The 26903-nt window shown below is 47.3% G+C and overlaps 1 protein-coding gene across 1 annotated transcript; it reads right to left on the reverse strand.

Moving 5' to 3' along the window:
* Nucleotides 1-14099: 14099 nt before the first annotated feature.
* Nucleotides 14100-17984, reverse strand: LOC140852948 (leucine-rich repeat receptor-like kinase protein FLORAL ORGAN NUMBER1). Its single transcript, XM_073246971.1, is given in 3 exon segments — nt 14100-14639; nt 15185-17816; nt 17818-17984. Coding segments are annotated over 3 exon segments (3078 nt in total). The 5' UTR covers nt 17902-17984; the 3' UTR covers nt 14100-14277.
* Between the last annotated feature and the right edge of the window lie 8919 nt (nt 17985-26903).

Below are 26903 nucleotides of genomic sequence, written 5' to 3' on the forward strand. Positions count from 1 at the left end.
TGGGCGGTGCGGCCGTCCCGGGACGGGGCGCGCCGAATCTTCTGCCAACCGGCGGGCGCCACGTGTCGTGCATCTGCGGGTCTTCGGTCGGCGTGAAAGCATCTCGGCCGTCGGTCGGCCCTATATATATAGGACCTCCCGGACCCATGACCCACACTTGCCATTTCGCTGGGGAAACTCTGTCCGGGCGATTTCTCAGTCGTCGCGGGCAGAGCTCTCTTGCTTCCAGAGGGATTCATCTGGTTCGTGGTCCCATCTTCTTCTTCTTCCTCTTCTTTTCTTTCTTCTTCTTCTTCCTTCGGTTCCGGTGCAATGACCAGGAATCCGACTCAGGGAGCTCGGTCGGGGAACCCGACCGACGACTCCCGATCGGCTCCGGAAGATGAGGCCTCCTCGCTTTCGGGGCCGAATGTCGATCGGCTTCAGGAGCAATATCGCATCCCAGAGCAGTTTCGGCTCTCCGCTCCAGGGGCCGGCGGTCGGGTTAACAGCCCTCCGCCCGGCGATCTGGCGCTATATGTTGAAGACCTTCGCGCGGGTCTTCGGCTTCCAATTCCGGAGTTTGTCCGGAATTTATTAGATTATTACGGACTCTGTCCGGCGCAACTGGCACCGAACTCTGTCCGTTTAATCATCTCCTTCGCGTTGTTGTGTCAGCTCTTGCCGACCAACCCTCGCGTTTCACTCTTCCGGGCATTCTTTGTGCTCCGACCCCACCCTAAAGCCCGAGGGTGGTGGCTCTTCAACCCCCGGAAGGGTCTTGCTTTCATCACCGATCTTCCATCATCCATTCATGGGTGAAAGAACCAATTCTTTTTCATTTCCTCCTCATCTCCTTGGGGCTTTCCTTTCCGCTGGGGTGTGCCCCGAACCGAGGCCAACGACAACAGCCGGGTGGAGGCGGACGACCGGGAGGACTTCCACCGACTGAAAGACATGTCGGTCCCGAAGCAGAGGGAGCTTGTTACCGAACAAGCTCTCTATGATGCCGGCTTGAGTTTGGTCCCCCGAATAGGTATCGCCCGATCCCCCGATCTTTCTTTTCATTCGGCTCTTGGTCCGGTCTTTAACATTTTTGTCGGTATTGCAGGGACACCTCCAAGGATGCGGCCGACAGATGCCGAGATTCGACGGTTCGCCACGAGGAAGAGGCCAGCATCGGGGGCCGGTCCTTCGCGCCCCCCGAAGAAACCTGCTCCAGCTCCGCCGACCGTCGAGGCATCGGCGACCGATCAGTCGGAGCCCGTAATAGCCCTCGCGGCTCCGATGGTTCACGCGGAGGAGAGACCGGCCGAGGAGGCGGCCGAGGGAACATCGGCGGCTTCGTCGGTGCGGGTGGAGCCGGATGACGTTCGGGAAACCGAACATCGTCCGGCGGCGTCCGTTGGCACAACGGGGGGCGCCGGGTCGAACTCCAGCGTCCCCTCGCTGTCGGTCCCGTCAGTCGGGGCAGCTGATCGGGGGAAAGCCCCGATGGAGCCCGCAGACGAGACAAGGTCGGGGAGCCGATCTGCGCCTCCCAGCGCGTACTACCCCGAAGGAGCGTCGGCCGACCACAACCTTGCGAGGAGGTTGTGTCAGGGGATCCTCCTCCCAGCCGACGTAGAGTCGCTGCGATCTCGACAGGTGACCGAGATGCTGTCGCGGTTCTACCCGACCATGGTTGAGGTAAGCTTCGCATCACTTCTTCTTTCCCTTAGAAATTTTCCTTGTTATGTGATCCTGACAAAGCTTTTTCAATCGGCAGCTGATCTTCACGATGTCCGAACTGGAGGTCGGGTACCAAAGGTTCGGCAACGTTCGGGCAGCTTACAAGGAGAGGTCGGCAGCGGTCGAAGCGGAGAGGGCGATGTTGGCCGACCAACTTCAGCAATCGGCCGACCGGGAGGCCAAGTTAGTTGACGAGGTCTCCCGGCTTGGGTCCGAACTTCGGTCGGCCAAGAAGGAGGCCAAACATAAGGGTCGGGCCGTGCGTCGTCTTCGACGCGAATGGGACGGCGCCACCGCCGAACTCCAAGGGGAACGCGAGCAACTTCGGGTCAGCCTGGAGAAGCTCGCCGAAGCCGAAGAGGAGCTATCCATCGCCCAGGTCGACGCTGAAATGGCGAAGGTTGAGGCAGAGTCGGCGAGGGTGTCGCTCGCCCGTGCGGAGGACGAGGCAAGGTCGGCGAAAGAGTCGGCCGATCGGGCGGTGGAAGACTTCCGGGCTTCCGACCAATACCGGGAGGAGATGCTCGAGTCGGGCTTCGCCTCATACCGGGTCGGGTTCGAGGACGGTCGGGACGCCGTCCATGCCCTGTACCCGGAGCTGGACGTCAGCCGCGTCGTCCCGCCGTTAGCCGAGGAGGAAAGAGCCGAAGGGGAAGGAACCGAGGAGATGGCCGACCAGCCCTCGGGAGGCGTCGTCGTGGTGGAGGGAGCCATCCCGGAGCAGGTGCCGACCGATATCCCCTCACCGACCGAAGCCCCTCCTTCAGCCGCGACCCAACACCGCTTATGGCCGACACGCCGATCATCCCCGATCCTCCGTCGGTCGAAGAGATCAACTAGGATGGATGATCGGGCCCTGCCGACTACCTTTACTTTTTTTGCTTTCTGAAAAAATATATGTAATCGGGCTTCGACCCGACTTTGTAATTTCCTTTCAGTAATGAATGAAACTTCTTCCTTTCTCCTTTTGTTTGTAATGCCGAACATTTCTGCGATGTCGAACGTGAGTCGCTAACTTAAGTAAGTCGCCAACTCACGTAAGTCGGTAGGACTTCAACAACTTGTGCAGCCCCGAAAGTAGAGTACGTCCCGACTCTGGGTCGGCTTCTTGTAGTCGAGCTCATTAGTCGGGCGCGTCTTGTTGAGTTGGGAGCCGACCGAACCTGGTAAAGGTTCGGTAGTCGGGCTTCCATAGACGCGTTCAGTCGAATGTCGTCCGGCGCAGTGTCGGGGAAACAATAGTAAGTCGGGTCCCCATGCTCTTGCGTCGGGTTCTGTGTCTTCCGACATACGGTAGCAAGTCGAATATCGTTCAGCCGACCGTAGGTCGGTCGGCAAGTCGTGGATGCGACTAAGGTCGCATTGTGCGATAGACGGTGGTAAGCCGAATATCCCTCGACCAGCCGTAGCCTGGTCGGGAGTCGCGACAACAGTCGCGTGGGCTTTTAGCCTCTCTTTGGTCGGGGTCCGATCGGCCTGTCGGCCGATGGTTCGGCCCGAAAATTCGACCGTAGAAGGAGTATGAACTCCCGCCACAATAGATGCATCGGCCCTTGTCAAGGGCGGATGTGTTGCCGAAAGTCGAAGGAGTGCAACTCCCGTTGATATGGATACATCGGTCCTGGTAGGGGTCCGATTTATCATCGATCGTCGAAGGAGTGCCAACTCCCGTTCTTGTAGATGCGTCGGTCCTCGTAAGAGTCCGATGCATTATCGATGATGAGGTCGTCGGTTTTAGGTGGATGCTAGGTCCACATCAATACGTTGGGGCTGAGCGCTGATCATTAGTCGAAGAGTTAAGATTCCGAGATTTTAAACTGAATTTGTATTCCGACTACTGAATTACAAAATTCACTGGCAATACAGCTTCAGGTTGTCGGCGTTCCAAGTCCGGGGAATGGGCTTCCCCTCAAGGGTCTCCAGCCGATAGGCTCTCGGCCCGAAGGTGTCTGCAACCTTGTAGGGTCCTTCCCAGTTTGGAGCCAACTTCCCCTGATCCAAGGGCTTCGAGACCTCCGCCTTCCTCAAGACCAAGTCACCAGGCCTGAAGAGCTTTGGTCTGACCTTGGCGTTGTAATACCGGATGACCCTCTGTCGATATGAAGCCATTCGGATTTGAGCCTCGTCTCGTAGCTCGGGGAGGAGGTCCAGGTCGGCCCTCCGACCCTCGGAGTTGTCCGGCTCTTGGTATTGCTCGACTCTTGAAGATGGCAGGCCAATCTCGAGCGGGATCATAGCCTCTGTCCCGTAGGCCAAACTGAACGGCGACTCCCCGGTCGGGACGCTGGGGGTCGTTCGGTAAGCCCACAGAACGGAGCCCAGCTCGTCGACCCAGAGACCTTTAGCTTCATTCAGTCGAGTCTTGAGTCCGTGGAGCAAGGTTCGGTTGGTCACCTCGACCTCGCCATTGGACTGTGGGTGCCCGACTGAAGTTAGTCGGTGCCTGATGTGGAACCTGGCGCAGAAGTCTCTGAAGTCCTAGTTGTCGAATTGCCGTCCGTTGTTGGTGATGATGGTGTGCGGCAATCCGAACCTGAAGATGATGGATTTTTGGATAAAGTCCTCCATCTTCCGCTCGGTGATCTGCGCCAAGGGCTCAGCCTCGACTCACTTCGTGAAGTAGTCGATGGCGACAACGATGAACTTCCTCTGGCCCGACGCTGGTGGGAATGGACCGAGAATGTCGACTCCCCACTGGGCGAAGGGCCATGGAGCGACAATGGGAGCGATTTGGCTGGCCGGTTGGTATTGGATGTTCGCGTACTTTTGACACAGCTCGCACCTCCGAACCAACTCGGCCGCATCCTTCTTCATGGTGGGCCAGTAGTAGCCTTGTCGCAGGACCTTGAAGGCCAGAGACTTGCCCCCCAAGTGGTTCCCGCAAATTCTTTCGTGAACCTCTCGGAGAGCGTAGTCGGCGTCGGTCGGTCCCAAATACCTAAGCAGGGGAAGGGAGAACGACCTTTTGTAGAGTCGGCCGTCCATGACGACATATTGCGAGGCTGACCATCGGAGTCGCTTGGCCTCCGTGGGATCTTCAGGACTGATCCCGTCGGTCAGGTACCGGACGATCGGGTCCATCCAACTTGGTTCGGACGTTAGCTGCTGTACTTCTTCGACCCGATCGATGCTCGGCTGCTGGAGGTTCTCCACGAACGTCCGACCCAAAGAGTCGTAGGCCGACGTTGCCAATCTGGAGAGTGCGTCGGCACGGGCGTTCTCCGACCTAGGGATGTGGAAAATTTCGAAATACTCGAGTCGCGCCACGAGGTCCCTCACTTTCTGAAGGTACTTGATCATGGTCGGATCTCGCGCCTCGAATTCGCCCTTGACTGCCCCACGATCAGCTGAGAGTCAGAGAATGCCCGGAGGCTGTCGATGCCCAACTCTTTCGCCATCCTCAAGCCAGCGAGGAGTGCCTCGTATTCGGCTTGATTGTTGGAGGCCTTGAAGTCGAATCGGAGGGCGTATTCGGTGACCACCCCATCCGAATTCGTGAGCAGGAGCCCGGCCCCGCTTCCCTGAGCGTTCGAGGCTCCGTCGATGTGGAGTACCCAGGTGGAGATCGGGTCTGGCTCAGAGACCGCACCTCATCCTGGGTCTTCAGCTCCTGACCCTTGGTCGGTTGTCGGGCACTCGACGATGAAGTCGGCCAAGACCTGAGCCTTCAGGGCAGGCCTCGGTCGATACCGAATGTCGAACTCGCTGAGCTTCATCGCCCACTTGGCCAGTCGTCCGGACGTGTTCGGTCGGTGCAAAATTGCCCTCAGGGGCTGGTTGGAGAGCACCACTATGGCATGGGCCTAGAAGTATGGTCGAAGTCGTTGCGCAGAGACGGTCAGGGCGAAAATCATCTTTTCGTCTCCAAGTACCTTGCTTCGGCGCCGTGGAGCACCTTGCTGGTGTAGTAGATGGGCTGATGAGTTCGGCACTCGTTTTCCCGAACGAGCACCGAACTGATCGCCTCGGAAGATACGGCCAAGTAGAGATACAAGGTCTCCCCGACCTGCGGCTTTACGAGCAACGGTGGGGAAGCCAAGTACTTCTTCAGGTCTTCGAAGGCCTGCTGGCACTCATCCGACCAAGAGAAACCGTTTGCCTGACGCAAAATCTTGAAGAACGGGAGGCACCTTTCAGCTGATCGGGAAATGAATCGGCTAAGAGCGACGATTTTTCATTCAGTTGTTGGACCTCCTTCTTGGTGTTCGGATGGCGCATGCCGAGGATCGCCTTTATTTTCTCAGGGTTGGCCTCGATCCCTCTCTGAGAAACGAGAAATCCGAGGAACTTCCCTGAGGTCACCCCGAAAGCACATTTGGTCGGGTTGAGCTTCATTCGGTGTCGTCGAAGGGTGCGAAAGGTCTCCTCGAGATCCTGAACATGGTCCGGGATCTGCGTGCTCTTCACCAGCATGTCGTCCACGTACACCTCCATGTTACGCCCGATCTGGTCTTTGAAGACCTTATTGACGAGTCGCTGGTAGGTGGCGCCGGCGTTCTTCAGTCCGAAGGGCATCACCCGATAACAGTAGAGGCCCTTGGGAGTCACGAACGCGGTGTGCTCCTCGTCTTCAGGCCCATCCAGATCTGATTGTACCCGGCGAAGGCGTCCATGAAGCTGAGCAGTCGAAATCCGGACGTCGCATCCACCAGCTGATCGATCTTCGAAAGTGGGAAGCTATCTTTTGGGCAGGCTCTGTTGAGGTCGGTATAGTCGATGCAGATCCTCCACTTCCCGTTGGCTTTCTTGACCATGACGACATTGGCGAGCCAATCGGGATACGTGGATTCTCGATGAAGCCTGCCTCGAGTAGCTTGTCCACTTCTTCGTCGATGGCCTTCTGCCTCTCGGGGCGAAGGACCTTTTCTTCTGCCTCACCGGCCTCATCGTTGGGTCGATGTTGAGTCGGTGAGTTATTGTTTCTGGGGGGATGCCCGACATATCTGCTGCCGACCAAGCAAATATGTCGGCATTGGCCGTCAGCAGCTCCGTCAGTCGGCGTCGTTCGGTGTCAGGCAATTGAGTCCCGACCCAAACTTTTCTGTCGGGATTTTCTCCTATCGGGATCGCCTCGAGCTGCTCGGCCGGCGAACCTCGTTCTTCCTCCTCCCGTTGGTCCAGCTTATCGATTGTCAGAGATCCCTCGACTCGTCGCTTTGAGCGGAGATTTGGAAGCATCGTCGGACGAGCTGTTGATCTCCGCACATCTCTCCGATTCGTTTTTGGTCGGGAACCGAACAAAGAGATGGTACGTCGAGACGATCGCCTTAAGGGCGTTCAATCCGGGTCGTCCAAGTATGGCGTTGTAAGCCGAAGGAACTTGGACGACCGCGAAAGTGAGGGAGACCGTGCTTTGCCGTGGTTCGGTGCCGACCGTCACGGGCAGGGTGATTTCTCCTTCTGTCGTGACGGCGTCTCCGGCAAAGCCGATCAAGGGCATGGAGACCCTCTTGAGTCGGTCAGTTGACAGTCGCATTCGGGAGAAGGTCGAGTAAAACAAAATATTTGTCGAACTTCCATTATCAACAAAAATTCGTTTTACATCATAATTCGCTATTGTCGCCGACACAACAACAGCATCGTCGTGGGGAGTTTGGATGCCCCGAACTCGTCTTCCGTAAAGGTGATTACGTCGTCCGGGCGTGGCCTTTTCGTCGGCTTCCCTCCTGCAGACGTCCCGAGCCCAGCCGCTTGGAGATCATGTTGATGACTCCGGCCGTCGGCTGGTTGGTCGCCGCCTCTTCAGTCGGTTGGGGGCGTCGATCGGCAACTGGTTGGGTCGGCGGACCCTTCCGAAATTTGCCGAGGTACCCCCGGCGGATGAGAGCTTCAATCTCATCCTTCAACTGGATGCACCGCTCGGTGTCGTGGCCGTGGCTTCGATGGAACCGGCAGTACTTCCGACGGTCGAGGCCTTTTGCCTTCAGAGGCGGAGGCCGTCGCAGGTATTCCTCCCCTCGATCTCCATCAGGATCTGCGCACGGGGAGCGGAGAGAGGAGTGTAGGAGTCGTACCTGGGGCGTGCCGCCTCGGAGTCTATTGCCGGGGTGGCTTTTGGATTCGTCGGGGTGGTGAGACCCGACTATCGGTCGGGGGCCTACTGGGTTCGGCGGGCTCCCGACCTTTCCTCCGCTTCTCTTTCGGGCCTCTGGGCTCGGCCAAGCGTCGGTCGGACGCTCCTTCGTCCGCGCGCATATACTTGTATGCGCGCTCCAGTAGCTCGGCATAAGTTCGGGGGAGGGTCTTGTCCAGAGAATAAGTGAATCGGGATGCCCTCAGGCCCCGCTTCATGGCTGAGACAGCCATGTCTTCGTTGAGGTCCCGGACCTCGAGCGTGGCCGCGTTGAATCGCGCCACGAAGTGTCGGAGCGTCTCGTTTTCCCCCTGCTTGAGGGAGAAAAGGCTGTCCGACGTTCGCGGCGGCTTTCGGCTGGTGCTGAAATGGGCCACGAACGAGTGCTCGAGCTGCCCGAAGGAATGGATACTTCCCGATCGGAGACCGGAGTACCAGGCCCTGGCAGCCTTGCGGAGTGTGGCGGGGAAGCCGATGCAAAAAAGAGCGTCGGTTGCCCCATGGATCGTCATGAGAGCTTTATAGCTCTCGAGGTGGTCGACTGGGTCGGTGGAGCCGTCGTATGGCTCCACGTGCGGCATTTGAACCGACTGGGAATCGGCTCGTCGAGGACCAGTCGGGAGAGAGGTTGGGCGGTCTGAAAGTCGACGTCGTTGGAAGACTTCTGGCCGTCCATCTGCAACTGGGCGAGTCGGCGGTCGATTTTCTCAAACCGTCGCTCGTAGTCGTCCGCTCGTCGATGCTGGGAGACCCCAGGAGTGGAGTCTCCGGAAGATTCTGAAGGGAGGCCGACGGTGTGCGCGGCCGTTTCTCCTTCCTTGCCCGTTCCAACGGGAAGGAGAGGGCCGCTGGGACCGTCGGTCGTCGCGCCATGGTCGTCCCTCCTCTTCCCGTGGGAGCGCTGTTGGGGGCGCTCGCACGGAGGCGACAGGGATCGGCGCGATCGTCGGCGGCTGCTCCTGGAGGGCATAGGTCGGGCCGCCGGTTGCTGCTGGAGGCTTTTGACTGCGTCGGTCAGTACGGTCATCTGCCGTACGATGGCCGCAATCTGGGCCTCCGTGGTCACTGCAGGGCGCGGAGAGCTAGGCTCCGCGCCGGTGGGATCGGGGAGGCCTCTTCCCGGTGGAAGAGCGCCTGGCCGACCCAGTGATCTCGATCGTTGAGCTCTTGTCTTTGTCATGCTGTCCCCTTCCTGGCGCGCCAATCTGTTGCGGCTAATCGCCTCGTCGCCCGATCGCCGGGTGGTGAGCGTGCACCTGCAAAAGGAAGTCCGCACTGACCGGAGGCGGCTCCGGCGGGGACCCTCCGACGGTCAAGTCAGAGAGGTGACTGGGCAACAGTGAAATGTAGACAGAAAGCTCAATCGAGAGAGAGAGAGAGGGAGAGGGGCGAGCCTGCGATTTCGGGAGAGACGGAGCGGATCGATCCTTTGCACTGTTGCCTTCCCCGGTTTATATAGTGGAGCACGGTATGGCACCGTCATTAATGACGCGGACAAGTGAGGAACTGTCAACTCACTGTGGACTGCCAGGGTCGCCGTGAAAATGTCATGTCGCCGTGTGGCTGTCCAATCACCAGGGTTGACAATGCCCTCGGCGGGACAATGCCCCTAGGTAACCGCGCCGCATGTCCGTGTCAGAGCTGACAAGGTCTGGCGGCTGTACGGCGATCGGAGGAGTCGGCTGACCCTAGGTCGGTGGCCAGCAGAGTGGCGTCGGGTTCCTCCATCGGTCGGCGAGTTTCATGTGAGTCAGCCATCAGACCTCTGGGTTCAGTCGGTCGGGATGGATACGCCCGACATATCCCCAGTCGGCGATGGACCGTTGAATGGTCAGTAGTTAGCCGCTGATGGCATCCGTCAGTCGGTCGCCCCGACCGACGATCGGTCGGTCTATCGGCCAGTCGGAGTCGTCCGTCGGAGCCGGTCGGGCCGCCAGTCGGTCGGGCCGCCAGTCGGTCGGTCGGGCCGTCAGTCGGTCGGGCCGCCAGTCGGTCGGTCGGGCCGTCAGTCGGTCGGGCCCTCCGACAGTCGGTCGGGCCCTCCGACAGTCGGTCGGTCGGTCGGTGGGTATCCCCCAACAATTATTATGATGTTCTATTATTTTTTATGATATCATGTTGATTATATCATGTTCTGCTATAATATATAATATATGACATTCTGACAAAATATGAGCAAAATAAAATAAAAAAAAAAAATGATATTTTGGTCATAAAAAATTTGAGAAAGAAAACTAAGCTACATTAAATATATATTTTATTATTAATTATATTATGTGGCTCAATCTAATAAAGCGGTATATTTTTTTTCGATCGGGGGCTGTGAACTAAGAATTTCTCTAGCTGGTGCCTTTCTGGTATTTTTTTTTTTTGAATATTTTGGGTTGTCCTCGTACCAACTTTTTACTCATGTAATCTTACATGGCATTGATCCATCCTCACAACTTCCATACAGAATTTAATGGACCAGTTCCATAGCCGTGGCCATCCATGTCTTGCTAGGATACAATTGGTCTCTAGATATCCCAGGGGGCACCATCCCATATATAGCATGGGCTCTTATGGTCTATCACAGGCCATCATGCAGCACATCTTATAAAAAAAGTCTGAACTAACATCAGCACACAGTGTGAGACTTGGAAGTACTAACATCGGATTTGGATTATATCTTTTTTCATGTAAGAATCTTCGTTCTTCTTTTTCACGAGATGAACTACTAAATCATATTTTGCATAGCTTTCAAAGCACTTCAATTTATCTTGTAACATAGATCACAAAACTGATATCGTATTTTGAAAGTTGTTCAAGATGCAATCCAAAAATTCATCTCGTAAAAGAATAACCAATCCAACCATTCTTTCGCAACGAAAGACACAACCCGAACCCTATCAGCAAGCGGCGTGCTGGGACCATCGAAACACTCAGAGTTGAATGGTAACAATGGTGGGTACAATGTGGCTTTGATTTTTCTTTTCACGATGGCTGGCCCGACAAAAATTACTGTTCACATAATAACGTATAGTAAATAGTGCGTTAGTTTCAATACTTGGAACGAAAATGCTCCATGGTCCATGGTTAACACTGTGCATGGACAAGGCCTGGACGCCGCAGGCGGAGACAGATATTGCTGCTTGAGCTTGACTTGTTCTATTTTCTCTTGCTCTGATAAAACTCCCTTTAGTACTAAGCAAGCTTTGCGAGACCACAGATAGTAGCTATTCAACTAAGATGATGACAATTGGTGCGCAACAAAACAGAGACTTGGTCTAATCTTCTTCAGATTCTGGAGAATTACATGCATCTCATTGCCTCTGACCCAGCTTTTCAGAACAATGTTCATGCATTGTCGGAATAATGATTAAATAGACACGTATTACCATTATAAATAATCTATGCCACTTGTATGCAAGGAAAACTATTGGTACACGTAGCAATTTGCATCCAAAGGGTGAACGCGTGGAATAACAGGCTTCCTTTTTCCACACCTCTTTGGAAACTAGAGATAATGGGAACAAACAAAAAAGGAACCCTCTAAATTCTCACTTTGGATTTGACTCCCCGTCATTAGGCTTATCTGTCGAGCTAATTGTCACAACAACTAGGGCTCCAGCAAACTCCAACACCAACCTCAACAAGAACATCCAATGCAAAAAAACAGATTAATCTCAGGGCATATACCATAGAGATGTGGCAAGTATGGAAGTTAGATTGAAAAATGCATCCTTCGAAGTAAGCTAGATTTGAAACATTTTGCACATAACAATATATTATACAGGAAACAAAATGCACATCCAACATCAGCTGCTTTACATTTAAATTTATAGGAGAATCATGGAAATGCATGAAATTAACATCTGAATAAGTACAGATAAAGATGTACCATATATGAAACAGAACGCACATCCAGCTTCCACGGAATTAATATTTGAATGGGAAAAAATTCTTGTATTTTACTAACTTTTGGTGAAAAAATTGCTAGATGCTGTGAAATTGCAACAGGGGTGAATCTTCTAAGCTGAATATATTGTAATTTGCTTGTGCATTGACTTCTCAATTGCATATAGTGAAATGAATGTGATATAATTGGGTCATGCTATTGACTTCTTAATTGGATGTAAGCAGGCTAGGCAACTGTAAGGCAAGGATTCTATCACAAACATTAACATACACCTTATTGATAAATTAATAGTATAGATGGATAAGCAGAGGAAAGAAATTACAAAAATAGAAAAGATGGATCAAATGCAAAACCTCAAGAGCAACAGTAATGTCATCATAGATTAAGCAAAAAATATCACCAAGTACAAATACTCTCAGACCACCTGATATTTTGGAAAAGAACTTGGTCCAACGATAAGCTAATCACCAATACAACTGCAGAAATGAAGGTTTCCCAATTGATCATTGAAACTAGAAGATCACAACATTGCGAGCGTCAATTATTAAAGTTTGGATTCTAACTAATATATATATACAATAAAAACTTCATTTTATAAAGGCATAAAGACTAGCCTCTCGAAATAACAAACATTATTAGGAAAGAAGTGTACCCACTCTCTAAACATCAAAACTACATATATCTACAATAGAAGTATAACAACAGCAGAACTAAAAAAGAACCTGCATCTAAACCATTAAATTTGGTAGGATCACCAAATCGCTCTGTCTCAATCAATCATCAACTCTTTTCATCAAGGAGCATAGTCACTTGAGAATCACTTGAAGACATAAACTGTCAAACTTAAATCAGAAAAATCTGAACACAAACTTAGGAATCATGTATGCCAAAGTAAAACTTCAAATCTGCATGGAACACCATCCAAACCATCTCTTATAAAGCCATTGACAGGACTTCTAGCAAACTCTTAACTATACAACAATAGTATAATAAAAAGATTTAAAACTCTACTATATTATTTTACTCCAATATCCTAGTCAAAAGTTTTTTGTAGGTTACAAATTAGTTAAAACCTTAACTTCAAAATTTAGGCTTTAATTTTTTTATAAATTAGTTAAAATTGAAGCATATATAGATGTTTCCGTAATGATAACTACCAACTAACGTGGTTATTGTCACAAAAGCTGTATGTTTAACCATTCTAAATTCATTTAGCCATCAGGTTCATGTCACAGGAAGAATCCACCATACAAAATATCTAACACTGCAAGAAACGCAAACTAGATTGGGATGAAACAGTGTGCGGTCAGCTAAATTATCACTTGCTATAACATTCATGACCTGCATGTTAGCTTAGCGGTCATAGCTCCCTGTTCACTCTTCGTAGACAGGTTCCAGGTTAAAGATCCGGCATTTGTCTTCAACCACCTTCCCTTTGTTAGAGTTTATTTTAAAAAATAATTAAATAAATAAATAAATCAAAAATTTTTATCCCCTAAATTTTAATTATTTAAAATTATTAAAATTTTGTTTTTAAACTTTCCGATTCTTTCGGAAGAGATGTGACTTTTCGAGAGAGAATGTTGATTTCGGAAGAAATATGATGTTTCTAAAACATCATTTCTCTTCCAAACCATGATGCCTTTTCGATAATCCGAATAGAATCTGCACCTTCTCAGTAATTCGGACAGGATCTATAAATAAACTCTGAATTCAAAGGTAATAAAAAATTCTCAATCTTCTTTTGTGTTAGTGTTTTTCTCTATTTCTTTCTGGATATCTGAAAAAAATCTCTTAGATCAGCCTCCTCAACAATCGTGTTCATTTGTACTCGTAAGAGGAGGATCAAGCTGAGCAAAATCATTTTACTTTGAGAATGAAATCGCCAAAAATCCATGCGTAGGGGCCAATCACATTCTTAGGATAGTTTCAGAAGCCTCAATTTAAGTAAGATCTTTTCAATTTTTTATCTCCTTTAGTATTCTATTTTTCATCTAAAAAATTATATGACCAACAATAACAATTTTTAAATATTTTTGATAGACCTTTTCCGACACCCTCTTTAGATACAGGCAGGAATTCCTCATGAGAGAAGATCCTAGATTCGACTTTCAAACTAGCCCAAAAATTTGTGAATGTGTTAGACTCCCTGCTAGCCTCGAAAACGAAAAAAAAAATATTTTGAACTTCACTGGTTTGATTAAATTTTAGTTGTGGACTACTTAAAATTCTAAAAGTGAATGGCGCACGCGCTCGGTAGCGTGACTAAATTTTCTCATGCAAACATCCAATATCGTTTCACGGACAATGGCAGGCACAAGCTCCTCTAATTGCTAAAATAAAACACCAACCAAGCAGGTGATCAAATGTCCATCATTTGCAAAACTAGTCCTCCGATCATGCCAAGATGGCAGACAATTCATCAAACACCAAAACAACGTTCCATCGTAACAATCAGGTAACAGAGTTTCAGCTAAGTCGAGTGGCTACACTCTTTAGAAGACCACTCTAGCATACAGGAACCAATCTAACAACGATTATATACAACACAAAAAAGCCTCCCAGCTTATTAGCAGTAGTTTAGAAGATTGGTTTTCTAGACAGCAAGGAGTTCTGTTTCCGCAGAGGCTGTTGGATTGGAGAGCATATGGACCACCTCCCTCATGGTTGGGCGTGCCACGCTTTGCTCCTCCACGCACAGCATCGCGACCTTGAACAGGTTGATGATCAAATCCAGAGGGCATGGCGAGAGCCTGCGATCCACTACAGAAAGTACTGCAGCAGCGTCAGACGTGTCCGCGATCTCCGATGTTGTCTTCCGGATCCACTGGGCAATGTCCACACCTTCACCGAAGGCGGCTGGGCTGACAGGCCGACGCCCGGTTATCAGCTCCAGGAGCACAACACCAAAGCTGTAGACATCGCTCTTCTCGTCCACCCGAAGAGTGTATGCATACTCTGTTCCAAGGCAACATCAGGATGTTAAAATTAACTACATCCCAGTTAATATGCCAACACGCCTTTTGAGCCAATACGCTAACATGTAATGATATCATATCAATTCCTTCCCAAAATTCCATAACGGACGTCAGGCTCGGGGAACGGGACTCCGTTTCCAACCCGTTAAGGCGCGCACATCCCTCCTTGGACCCCAGCGAAAAGTGGTCACCCAGACATCCTTCTATACGGAACCGCGGCCCACTGTCCAAGGCAATTTATTTTGACAGCACGACGCAACCATCGCTTCGAGCAAAGCGACGAAGAAGACACCGCATCAATCCCACCGTAGATATATACTCCTAATACCAACTCACTAGAAGCTCTCACTCTCTACAGAAATCCAAAAACTTTTAAGAACCCATCGGGACCCACAGTCAAAACTCAAAAGGCCCATTTGTCTGCAACTAAGTTGACTTCTGACTTCCTACTAAAAGCCAAAACTACACGCAAACAAAAAAATTGGAAAGAGAGGCAGGTGGTAACAGTAGTTATAGAGGGAGTACCTGGAGCGATGTAGCCGTAGGACCCAGCAATGGAGGACATGCACTCGGACGCGCCAGAGTCGTGAAGAAACTTGGCGAGACCGAAGTCGGCAACGTGTGCTTCGAAGTTGGAGTCAAGCAGTATGTTGTTGGACTTCACATCCCGGTGGATTATCAGCGGCGAGCAGTCGTGGTGGAGGTAGCACAGACCCCTCGCCGCCTCCACCGCGATCCGGCACCGCGCCTCCCACCCCAAATGCGCCCCTTTGCTTCCATGCAGCATCTCTCCCAAGCTGCCATTCGGCATGTACTCATAGAGCAGCAGATTGGTCTCCCTGTTCGACACGAACCCGAGAAGGCGGACGATGTTCCGGTGCCGAATTCGGCCTAAAGTCGTTATCTCCGCCGTGAACCCACGGTCGTGCTCTCCGCCGCCACGGCCAACAAGCCGCTTGATCGCCACCTCGGCGCCGCTCGCCATGCTCCCCCGGTAAACGATCCCGGCGCTGCCTTTGCCGATGACGTTGTCTTCTTTCAGGCACTCCATCACATCCTCCGCCGTGAAGTTAAGCCGCTGGAACGCGGTCATCTTCCAGGCGTCGGGACGGCCTCTTCCTTTCCACGCCCTCCATCCCTTGGGCGCCGCCACGCCCACCAGAATTATCCCAACTAAGGGTACCACCACGCACACGAAGAACCGCTTCCAGTCCCACCCCCGGCCCCGGCCGGAACCGAGCCCATCACGAGCCTGACCCCGAGAGAAGCCGCACGGGACCGGCACGTGCAGCGGGCCGCCACAGAGGTCGAGGTTGCCGATGAACGAGCTCTCGTTGAACACCAAGAACTGCCCCTGGGCTGGGATCTCACCGGAGAGAAGGTTGTAAGAGAGATCGAGGGCGGTCAAACTCTGCATCCGCTGGATGTCCGCCGGAATCTCGCCGGAGAGTTGGTTCCTGGATAGATTGAGGGTGTTGAGATTCTGGAGCTCGGTGATCGCGTCCGGGATCACGCCGATCAGGTGGTTGCGGCTGAGATCAACAACCTCGAGCGTCCCGGCGCACCGGGCGAGATCCGGAGGAATTTCTCCGGTCAAGTTGTTGCCTCTAAGGTAAAGCCTTGAGAGCTGCTTCAGATCGCCGATCTGGGCGGGGATCTCTCCAGAGATCCTGTTCGATTCAAGGGAAAGCGTTTGGAGCCCGCGGAGGTTCCCGATGGCCGGCGGGATCGGGCCGGAGATCCAGTTGTTGGAGAGGAGCAGCTCGCCGAGCTTGTCTCCTGCGATCCTCCCGGGCAGCTCGCCGGAGAGGTAGTTGTCGCTGAGCTCGAGCATGTCGACAGAGGGGAGGTCGAAGAGCCCGGCAGGGATCGTCCCGTTGAGAAAGTTCTTGGCGAGCCGGACGTGGAGAAGAGACTTGCAGTCCCCGAGCTTCTCCGGAATTGGCCCGAAGAAGGCGTTCTGCATCAAAACGAGTTGTTCGAGCCGTCCGCTGGCGCAGAGATCGGGAGGGATCGTCCCGGTAAGGCGGTTCGTGGCCACGTCCAGCTTGAGGAGCCGGCCGTTACGGCCCAGCCCCCCCGGGAGCTCGAAAGTGAAGTTGTTCTCCCAGAGCTGGAGCACCTCGAGATTCGGGAGATCGGCGATGAAGGGCGGGATGCGGCCCCGGAAATGGTTGCGGAAGAGATTGAGGAGCTTGAGCTGCTTCAAGCCGGCAAAGCTCTCCGGCAACTCGCCGGTGAGCTCGTTTATGGAGAGATCGAGAGATTGGAGCCGGTCAAGCCCGCCAAGATCCGGTGGAATTGAACCGGTGAGGTGATTCCACTGCAAGAAGAGCGAGTCGAGGAGCTTCAGCTGGCCGAGGCTCGCCGGAATCCGACCGGAGAGGTTGCAGTAGGCCATGTCGAGCCGGACCAGCGAGGTCAGCATCCCAAACTCCGGCGGGATGCCGCCCTCGTACGTGCTGTAGTACCCGATGTACATCTCCCGAAGATTCGTGAGCTGGCTCAGGCTCACCGGGACCCGGCCTGAGAGAGCGTTCCCGTTGAGGCCAAGGTACTCGAGGCTTCCGATCCCGCCGTAGGACTCCGGGATCTCGCCGGAGAAGAAGTTCCCGCCGAGGTGGATGTAGCGGAGGTGGGGAAGCTTGGCGAGGCCGAGAGGGAGCGGGCCGGAGAAGTTGTTGTTATAGGCGTCGAGGACCACGAGCGCCGGGAACCCGCCGTCGACGTCGGGGAAGCGGCCGGTGAAGTTGTTGTTGGAGATGTTGAGGAAGCGGAGGGCGGGGAGGGCGCCGATCTCCGGCGGGAGCTGGCCGGTGAGGAAGTTGCAGGCGACAGTGAGGTTGACGAGACGGTCGAGGAGGCCGATCTCCGGCGGCAGCGGGCGGTGGAATCGGATGTAAGAGACGTTGAGGGCGACGACCCGGGCGTCCGCGTCGCACGTGACGCCGGAGAAGGAGCAATGGGTGGGGCCTGAGGGGTCCCAGTCGTGGAGGTCGTTGCCGGCGGGGCCATGCAGGCCATCTTTGAGCTTCATCAGAGTGTCGAAGTCGCCATCATGGGAAACGAGGAGAAGAGGGAGGGAAGAGAAGAGGAGGAGGAGGAATAGAGCAAGGTACGGCTTCATCTCTATCCCTTTGTTTATTTTCTTGTTGTTGTGGTACTATCTTTTCTTCTTCGGAGAGGGGGGAGGGGGAGCGGATAAGAGGGTTGGGGATGGGGTGGTTTTGGAGAATAAGCATCGGCGTGGTGAGTTGGTGGGTAGAGAATCGGAGGAAAAGTGGAACAGGAGAGAGAGTGAGGGAGAGGGAGAGTGGAATGGAGTGCGGTGGGGAAGAGACTGCATGCCTGCATCATATGATGCGTAATGTGACCGTGCCTGACAGCACCGTCACGATGGGTTACGGATTTTTAACGGCCGTTACGCATAACGATGGAGGAGGTGCAAAATATAAATAACAGCATCTTTGGGCCTCCTCATTAAGACATTATTAATTTTCTATAAAATTATTTATTATCAATATAAATTATTATAATAAATATTAATTTTTTTATTAAATATTTTTAGATAAATTTTTATTTAAAGATGGCAATCAAATCGGATCATAAATGGATTAGATCATAAATAGATCGGATCAGAAAATCATCAATCCAAATCCGACTTGTTTATTAAATGAGTTAAAAATTTAAATATGAATCCGATCTATTTATTAAACAGATAATCCGATTCGATTCATTTAATTTATTTATTAAATAAATTAAATTTGATTAAATAGATTAAACAGATCATATTAAATAGGTCAGAAACAAGTTAAACATATTTTAAATAGGTTAAACGGGTCTTAAATAGATTAAATAGATCGGATTGAATGGATCAGAAATAGATTAAACAGGTTAAATAGGTTATCTGACTCAATTTGACCTGAATATTAAATGGATTAATGGGTCAGATATCTAAAATTCAAATCCGATCCACTTATTAAATAGATTAAACAGATTGATCCATTTATGATCCAAACCTGTTTAGCCTAAATCAAAACCTATTTATGACGGATTGAATACGGATCAGATTGGCGGGTCGGATCATATTTTGCCAGCTCTACTTCTATTGCTTCCACTTACGGAGATTCATGAATATTTTATAAAAAAATATCATTAAGTTTTTCTAATTTATTATAATACTATTATAATAATCTTCTCTAGAATTATTTTTAGAGCAACTCTATAGTTGTTTTATTTTCAAAATAAAATTATAAAAATCAAGAGGAAAAAATATGTTTATGCTGCTATTTTTATTTTCTATATTTTAAAAATTATTTTTATTATTTTTAAAAAATAAATTAAATATTTTAATATAAAAATTTTATATTTTTATTATAACTATCAATATTATGTCTGTCACTATCACAATCGTTGTCTCTGCTATTTATCGTAGGTATTATCTCAGTAATAATTATTATTACTATCTTTATCGTATCATAAATTATATTATTAATATTTTTTTTTATCATCGATGTCTCCATAATAATACTCCTTATTCTCATCATTGTCACCTCCATCTTGCCACCATCATCACTTGCACTATATCATCAAAACTGGTGCCACTGCCGTAACCATTTTTATCTCTATTATCATTCTTTACTCCATCTGCAAATATCACAAGTATCTCCATTGCACTATTACTTTTATCACTATTATCATATTTTTATTTTAAAAATAATTGATTATAATAAATATTATTTTCTTTAATTAAAAAAATGCTTCTATCTTTCGGCTTTCAAAAATAAAAGGAGAAATGATGCCCAACGAAATCTTATGAAATTTCAGTAAATAACAAAAAAATAGTATGCTAACAATATTAAACTAACCAAAATATCCAAGATGAGATAAAATACAAAGTCAAATAAAAAAAAAAGTTAATATTAAACTTACCAAAATATTTCTATCAAAGAAAATAACCAAAATATGAAGCCAATTAGAACTTCAATGATCATTATTAGATCTTCAACGAAGAGAAGAAGGAGCTTTTTGTAAGTTGACATCTGACTAATTCATTCTCTATCAAGCAACCAGATGCGCTCCTCTTTATTCAAACTAATTTCTAAAATATATTTTGTAAATTAAAAAATTTAGCAAAAAGATATCAACAAAGTAGACGAGCCAAATTGAAAATCTCTTACGAGAGGAGCATCCTTCCAGCTATTTCACAAACCATCTAATTTATCTAGAAATAGATATTAAGCCTCTCTAGAAATGCTTATAGGTGGTTAAATAAGAGAAATATTAAGAAAATAATAGATAATTGATAATTTTTTCTTTTTAAGAATAAAGAACCAAGTAATTGGGTGATGGCTGGCCTCCTTTTTAGAGATTTTTCAGCGGTAGTGGGAATTCTCTTCGTTAAAAAACATATAATGTTATAATATTAAGAAATAATATTATCATATCATAATAAATTTATTATAATATAATATAATAATATTATTTTAATAAAAACAATAGATAATTATAAAATATTTTATTATTATTAAAATCATCATTTACTTTATCTTGTTTTAAATGATTTTTAAAAATTGATAACTTTATTTTTCTAGAAGATATCACTTTATTAAAAGTGAAAATATCAAATAAAGGCTGTTTAAATTATGACTCGCATTTATATATAATATCAGAATGCTTATCTATAGTGGTCCTGCTTTGCTGCAGTTGTAATTAATGTGATTGTCGGGACCCGAAGTGTATCGCAGTTGTTATAAGATTACGGTGGTTATTATTTTTGTATTTTTGGAGCCGCGAGATGGAGAAGATCGCGGTGACGGATCTCGTTGCTGATAGTGTCTGACCCGTGAGGGTCCGGTCACCAGGGTGTCAGAGAGGGTGGGGAGCGCTTTAGGATCGTACGAGAAGTAGGTCTGGCGTCCTGACGGCGTGAGGTGGCTAGGGTTTGGAGGTGACAAGCGGCGTCACGTGAGGGCGGCTTCCCGGCTCGCCTGGGGCAGGGAGATCCTGGCTGACGGTGGGAGTATTCTCTTTTCCGCTCCATCCACTCGGGGAGAAGTTTTGCAAACCGAAGTGGATTTCGCCTTTTTAATTTTTTGGGTGATGATTTCGCCTTTTTACTGGGAGGGACGTGGGTTGAAAGGAAGGGGCCCACCGGGTCAGAAGACCGTCATTCCCCAAGTCAAAAGCTCCCTTTCTTTTTTTCTTTTTCACCACCAATGAATGGAGAAAATGCTATCGTTTTAAGTTACTTCGGTGTCTTACATTTTGTTCGCTTTTCCTTTTCAGGAGCAGAAATAATCCGATAAATAAAAATAATTTTCATATCAGATTATTATATTTAATATTAAAAAATTAATAAAAATAATAAAATAGATGATAGATTTATACCTATTTTTGTGAGAGAAAAAAAATAAATACTACATCAATATTATTTGAATTATATTATATATATTATGCTAATTATAATATATTAATATATCTACTAAAGATATTTATAAATAATGATATATTTATTATATTAATGTATACTAATAAATATCAATTATTAATAAAATATAAAAATATTTATTAATTACTAATAAATCTAATATAGGATTTATTAATAAATAATATATTTATTTATACATCAAAACATATTAAAATTTATTTATAATAACAAATTAATATATATTATTGATTAAAGATTATTTATTAATTTATATAAATATATTTTAATATTTGGAATAATCAATATTGACAACTTTTATGTTAGTGGATTATGTATGGCTAATAAATGGATCAAAAAATAATGTTACTATTTAAATTTTTTGTTCAAAAATATTATTGAAAATTGGTAAAATTTTTATATAAAATTATCTTTAATAAAATATAATAGTTTTTTTTATAGTAATTTTTGAATAATTTTTTCCACCACCTAAATAATATAAAATTTATTTTTTTTACAAATATATTTTTAAATAAATAATTTTTAGGAATCATCAAATTATTTTATAATATAATATTATCCCAACGACATAAACTCTTGAGTGGGGCACTGGTTAAACTTAGACGTCTTACATTCGTTGAAATAAGGAATAACAAGTCTAAAATCAGATAAAGTAGAAAATATTATGGTGGAATGGAGATTTATAATTATAGCTATTATAATAAATTTAGCTTTTTTTGTTACATTATATATAATAACATACAAAAAAGATGACGATAATTATTACAGATATATATTATTTTATAATAATTTATTTAAAAAATGCTAAAAATCATTCATCTTATCACCAATCATATTATCAGACATTCTAGAAATTACGAGTTGATCAAACAACCCTTAAACTTGCATCTTATGTTCTTTGAAACAAGAAATAACAAGTCTAAAATAAGATAAAGTAGAAAATGTGATGATGGAATGGAGACTTATAATTATAGCTATTATATTATATTTAGCTTTCTCCATTACATTATATACAATAATATAGAAAAAAGATGATGATAATTATTATAGATATATGTTAATTTTATAATAATTTATTTAGAAAATATTAAATATCCATCTCATCAGAATTCATATTATCAGGCATCCTAAAAATTGTAAGTTGATTGGACAATCCTTAGCTTGATGATTACAACCGATCCCATGTGTCCTATGCTAATCAACTGTGGCATTCACGATGAAAGTGTTGGGCAGATGTTTGGTCAGGACACTACCTCTCAAAATCTTTTCGATAATACATGATGTAGTAGCAAGAAAGAAAAAATAAGATAAAAACAACCAAAATACGTAGATCACACAAAAAATGGCTTATTTCTACGGGGCATGCAAATTTTACTATAAGAAAAAAATATTACAAGAGGAGATTTTATTTTTAACCCTCATACACTAAATTTCTTCCTCATAGAAAGTTCTCCCTCACAAAAACTCTCTCTATGGGAAGACTCCTCTGAACCTCTGAAGCGACCGCTGTCCGCTATCCAGGGGCCTCCCTACTTCTTTTTCTCTCAACATCGTGCTGCTCTCTCTCTCCATGTGGGTTCACTGTCGTCAAAATTGAGCCACACCCTCTCTGTTATCGCATTAGGCCCTTTTAAAGGGTTAAAACCTAACAAAATCGAGGAAAAATGCCCCCTCATCCACAGACCCAGCAGTGCACCGCCCGATCCACCATGGATCAGGCTATAGGCTCCCAGGCGAGCTCCGTGGGCCTGGGCCACGCCCGCGAGCTTGGGCCTGGGCCGGCCCGCACGCTCGCACGCCTGGGCTTGGGCTGCACTCTGGGCCTGTGCCGCGAGCTGCGTGCCTGGGCCCCACGCGACCACGCCGCCGCCGCTCCACCGACGGTCCTCTGTCGCTCCGAGTTTCGTGCCAACTTCAATCGAGCGTATCTTTTCTGTCTGAACTCTATTTGAGATGATCTTGAACTCGTTGGACTCCATTTTTCGTCATGGACCTCGTTGTGGGCTCAATGTAGATCAAATCTCGAGGTGTCAAATCCTAACAATCTCTACCTTGACTCGATATTCGGCCTCATCCTAACTCCGAGAGCTTCTGAATCTTCTCGCCCACATATCCTAGGACAATCACCTACTGATCATGGATGGACAAACATGGGAGTCGAGCCAGGCTGCTCGATCTCATCTTCGTTGTATGCTGTGCTCCTTCTGACTTGAGACCTACTCGAGATATCATCCTGCGGTAATAGGAATCTCACCTTGCGATATCACTTTTCATCCTCTCGAGTCTCACATCTCGTACCCGATTCACCTCCATCTAGAGCTCCACCACGCTCTGAGCTCCTCCTGGCTTCTGAAGCTCCACCTCGCACTGGGCTCCCCACTAGATAATAATGCCCTATCCTTCTCTTCTTCCCCTTTAGAACAATCATATCGCCATGTAGCACCTTTAGGATTCCTCCACCAGCTACCGTCCTGTAGCCTCTCGAATCTAGTCTGCTATGTGAGATAAGATTCCTTCTGAAATTGGATATGTATCGGACCTCCCCCAATCTCCTCACTGCACCATCATGTGTCCTTCAGCTGACTGTCCCGATGTCTTTGATCGCACAGCATGATCCATCCGACAGATAAACAGTATCTTTATTGCTCTCCAGGGAGTCAAATTGCTCCTCTCTGCAACATACATAATAGGTGCATACAGAATCTAAGATCCACTACTGGAAAGAAGTAGATACATCGTCAGATATCTCCAGGACATCTTCCTTTGAATCGCTACTGACCGTCGCTACAGCAGCAATCGTTCGATCCTTAAGTTAAGAGCAATTTCTAGCTAGATGTCCAAATTCGTCACATCGGTAACATCTGATCTTGCTCAAGTCCCTCATCCTGGATTTGGACTGTCCTCGTCGTGATCTCCTGTCACTCCATCTACCACCTCCTACTCCTCCAGAAACCACCAAAGCTGAGCTGCCGCCACCTAAGCTCGAAGCTGGGTTCTTCCTCCTGAGAACCTCGTTCTGGAGTATCATCACGGTGATCTCATCCATCTTGATGGTGTCTTCCCCACTAGAAGAGCAGTCATCAAGGACTCATACGAAGGGAGAAGCAACGTTAGCAAAATTAGCACCCTGATCTTCTCCTCAATATTCTCTCCAATGCTGAGGAGGTTGGTGAGGATCTTCTAGAAGTGACTGAGATGCTGCTGCAGGCTCTGTCCCTTAGTCATCCGCAGCTGGTAGAACTGCCTCTAGAGAAAAAGAGTGTTGGTGAGAGATTTCGTCATATACAACTCCTCGAACTTTGATCACAGCACCGTCGAAAAAGTCTTGCCAAGCACATGGTTCACCATCTCATCCACTAAGTACATGCGGATGGTACTCACCGCCTGCATCTGTAGCCGTCTCCAATCCTGCACCTATATAGTGGTCGGCTTCTCCTCGTACAAGAGAGCATTGATCAACCCTTGTTGGATGAGCATGTTCTTCACTCTTACCTGCCACAAGGAAAAATTATTCTTTCCATCAAACTTTTTGATCTCCAATTTGATTAATTCTGTCTTCTCCATCTTCAGTCTTGCTCACTACCGCTACAATCTGCATCCTTGTACAATCTTGCTCTAATACCACTTGTTGGATGGATGTCTGATCAGGACACCACCTTCTAGGACTTTTTCGATACTGCGCGATACAACAGGAAGAAAGAAGAAATAAAACAGAAACAATCAAAATTCGTGGATCAGCCAAAAAATAGCTCACCTTTATGGGGCATGCAAACTTCACTATGAGAAAAGAAATATTACAAGAGGAGATCTCATCCTCAACCTCGTACATCTAATTTCTTCCTCACAGGAAGTTCTCTCTCACAAAAGCTCTCTCTTTAGGAAGACTCCCTGAATCTTCGAAGCGACCATTGTCCGCTATCTAGGAGCCTCCCTGCTCCTTCTTTTCTCAGTGCAATGCTAATCTCTCTCTCCGTATGGGTTCACTATCGTCAAAATCGAGCCATGCCCTCCCCATTATCTCATCAGGCCCTTTTAAAAGTTTAAAACCTAATAAAAATAGGATTAGGACTCATTAAAGCACTCAAACAAAGTCCCTGAACTCTTGGATTATGGCCGTAAGCACCGAGGATTGTCGGATAGCGACACGGTCCACAGCATAAGGCATAGACCATGAGAAACCATCCAAAAACGGCATCTGGTTCACGATAGACCGCAAAAAATCGAGGGAAAATGCTCCCTCGATCCACAGACCTAGCAATGCACCGCCTGATCCACGATGGACCGGGCTATGGGATCCGTGGGCCTGGGCCGCACCCGCACGCCTGGGCCTGGGCCAGCCCGCATTTTCGTGCACTTGGGCTTGGGCCGCGCGCTGTGGTTGGGCCTGGGCCATGGGTCGCGCCTGGGCCTGGGCCAGCCCGCGTGCTCGCGCACTTGGGCTTGGGCCGCGCGCTGTGCATTGGGCTTGGGCCATGGGTTGCACGCTGGGCGCACACGGTCGCGCCGCTGCCAGCCGCCGGCCGCCGGCGGTCCTCCGTCGTTCTCAGTTTCGTACCGACTTCAGTCGAGCGTATCTTCTCCATCCGAACTCTGTTTAGGGTGATCTTGGATTCGTTGGACTCCATTTTTCCTCGCGGACCTTGTTGTGAGCTCAATATAGACTGAATCTCGAAACGTCAAATCCTAATAGAAAGTGAACATTTATTCAATGAATGATGTATAAAATAATATTTTTATTAAGTAAAAAATATTTTTGAACATGATAAAATGAGCGGTATTCATTTGCCTTTTTTTTCTTAAATAAAAAATATTTTTTAAAAATTACATTTAAATATTAATTTTTCATCTAAAAATTTATAATTTGAAAAATAATATTTTTTTTGTTCAATTAAACTGTGAGTTAAAGAATAACACATTATTTTTTAGTTACCCTCAATTATATTTTATATCGGTGTCATTATATTAATCGCACGCACTAAAAAAAAGGAATATGATTTCTCTAACTATTGTAATAGTTAATAATGCTCTGACAAGAATCTGTTATAGTGGAGTAATGGTGTTATTAGGATCTTGATGGGACGACTTAAATAAGGAGACTCAGTAGGGGAATAATTTGGAGGCAGAAGACTTGAATCCCAGTGGGTGTTAAAGAAAATTAAAAAAAGCCCATAGGGGCACTAACATGCAGAATTTATTCTTCTTTTAGAACGGGAATCCACCCTTTGGAATGGACGGATACCATTCTCGCGTCAGTGTTGGAATTTAGGTTGGAACATGTAGTGGCGAGAGAATAAGTAAAAAAATTAGTAGGCTTTGGTGGAAGGTAGACAAGTGGGCAAACTAGTGTCCGTTGAACGCATCCGGGAAAACAAGTTCTGCATGCTTTTATTTAAACATAACTCGACAAACAAAATAACCATGTTCTTTGAGGTTTGGTTGGTTTTTTAAAAGAAGAACAAAGAATATTTGGCTCCTGATACAATGACGTTTGGTTTTGGTGGTCAATAAATTATCAAACCTGCACTCTGGACCACAGCGAAGAAGTGGAGTCAACTGGCATGGCAGGTTCGTACGTGCAAGCAAGTCTCAAGACTGTAACTATTGTGCCTCAGACCAGAGTACGGGCCTGAAAGCAGGTTGCGAGAAAGCTATATATTACAAGCCAATTTTTAAAAAAAAAATCTTAATTTGGTATTAGACATCTTCTTCAGATATCTTGACAAAAAAAAATAAATATATAAATACTTTAGTGTGCTGACAATTTTAACCTACATCCACTGCAGGCAATATATTATC

Source organism: Elaeis guineensis, chromosome 12, assembly GCF_000442705.2.
Source record: "Elaeis guineensis isolate ETL-2024a chromosome 12, EG11, whole genome shotgun sequence".
NCBI classification, from domain to species: domain Eukaryota; kingdom Viridiplantae; phylum Streptophyta; class Magnoliopsida; order Arecales; family Arecaceae; genus Elaeis; species Elaeis guineensis.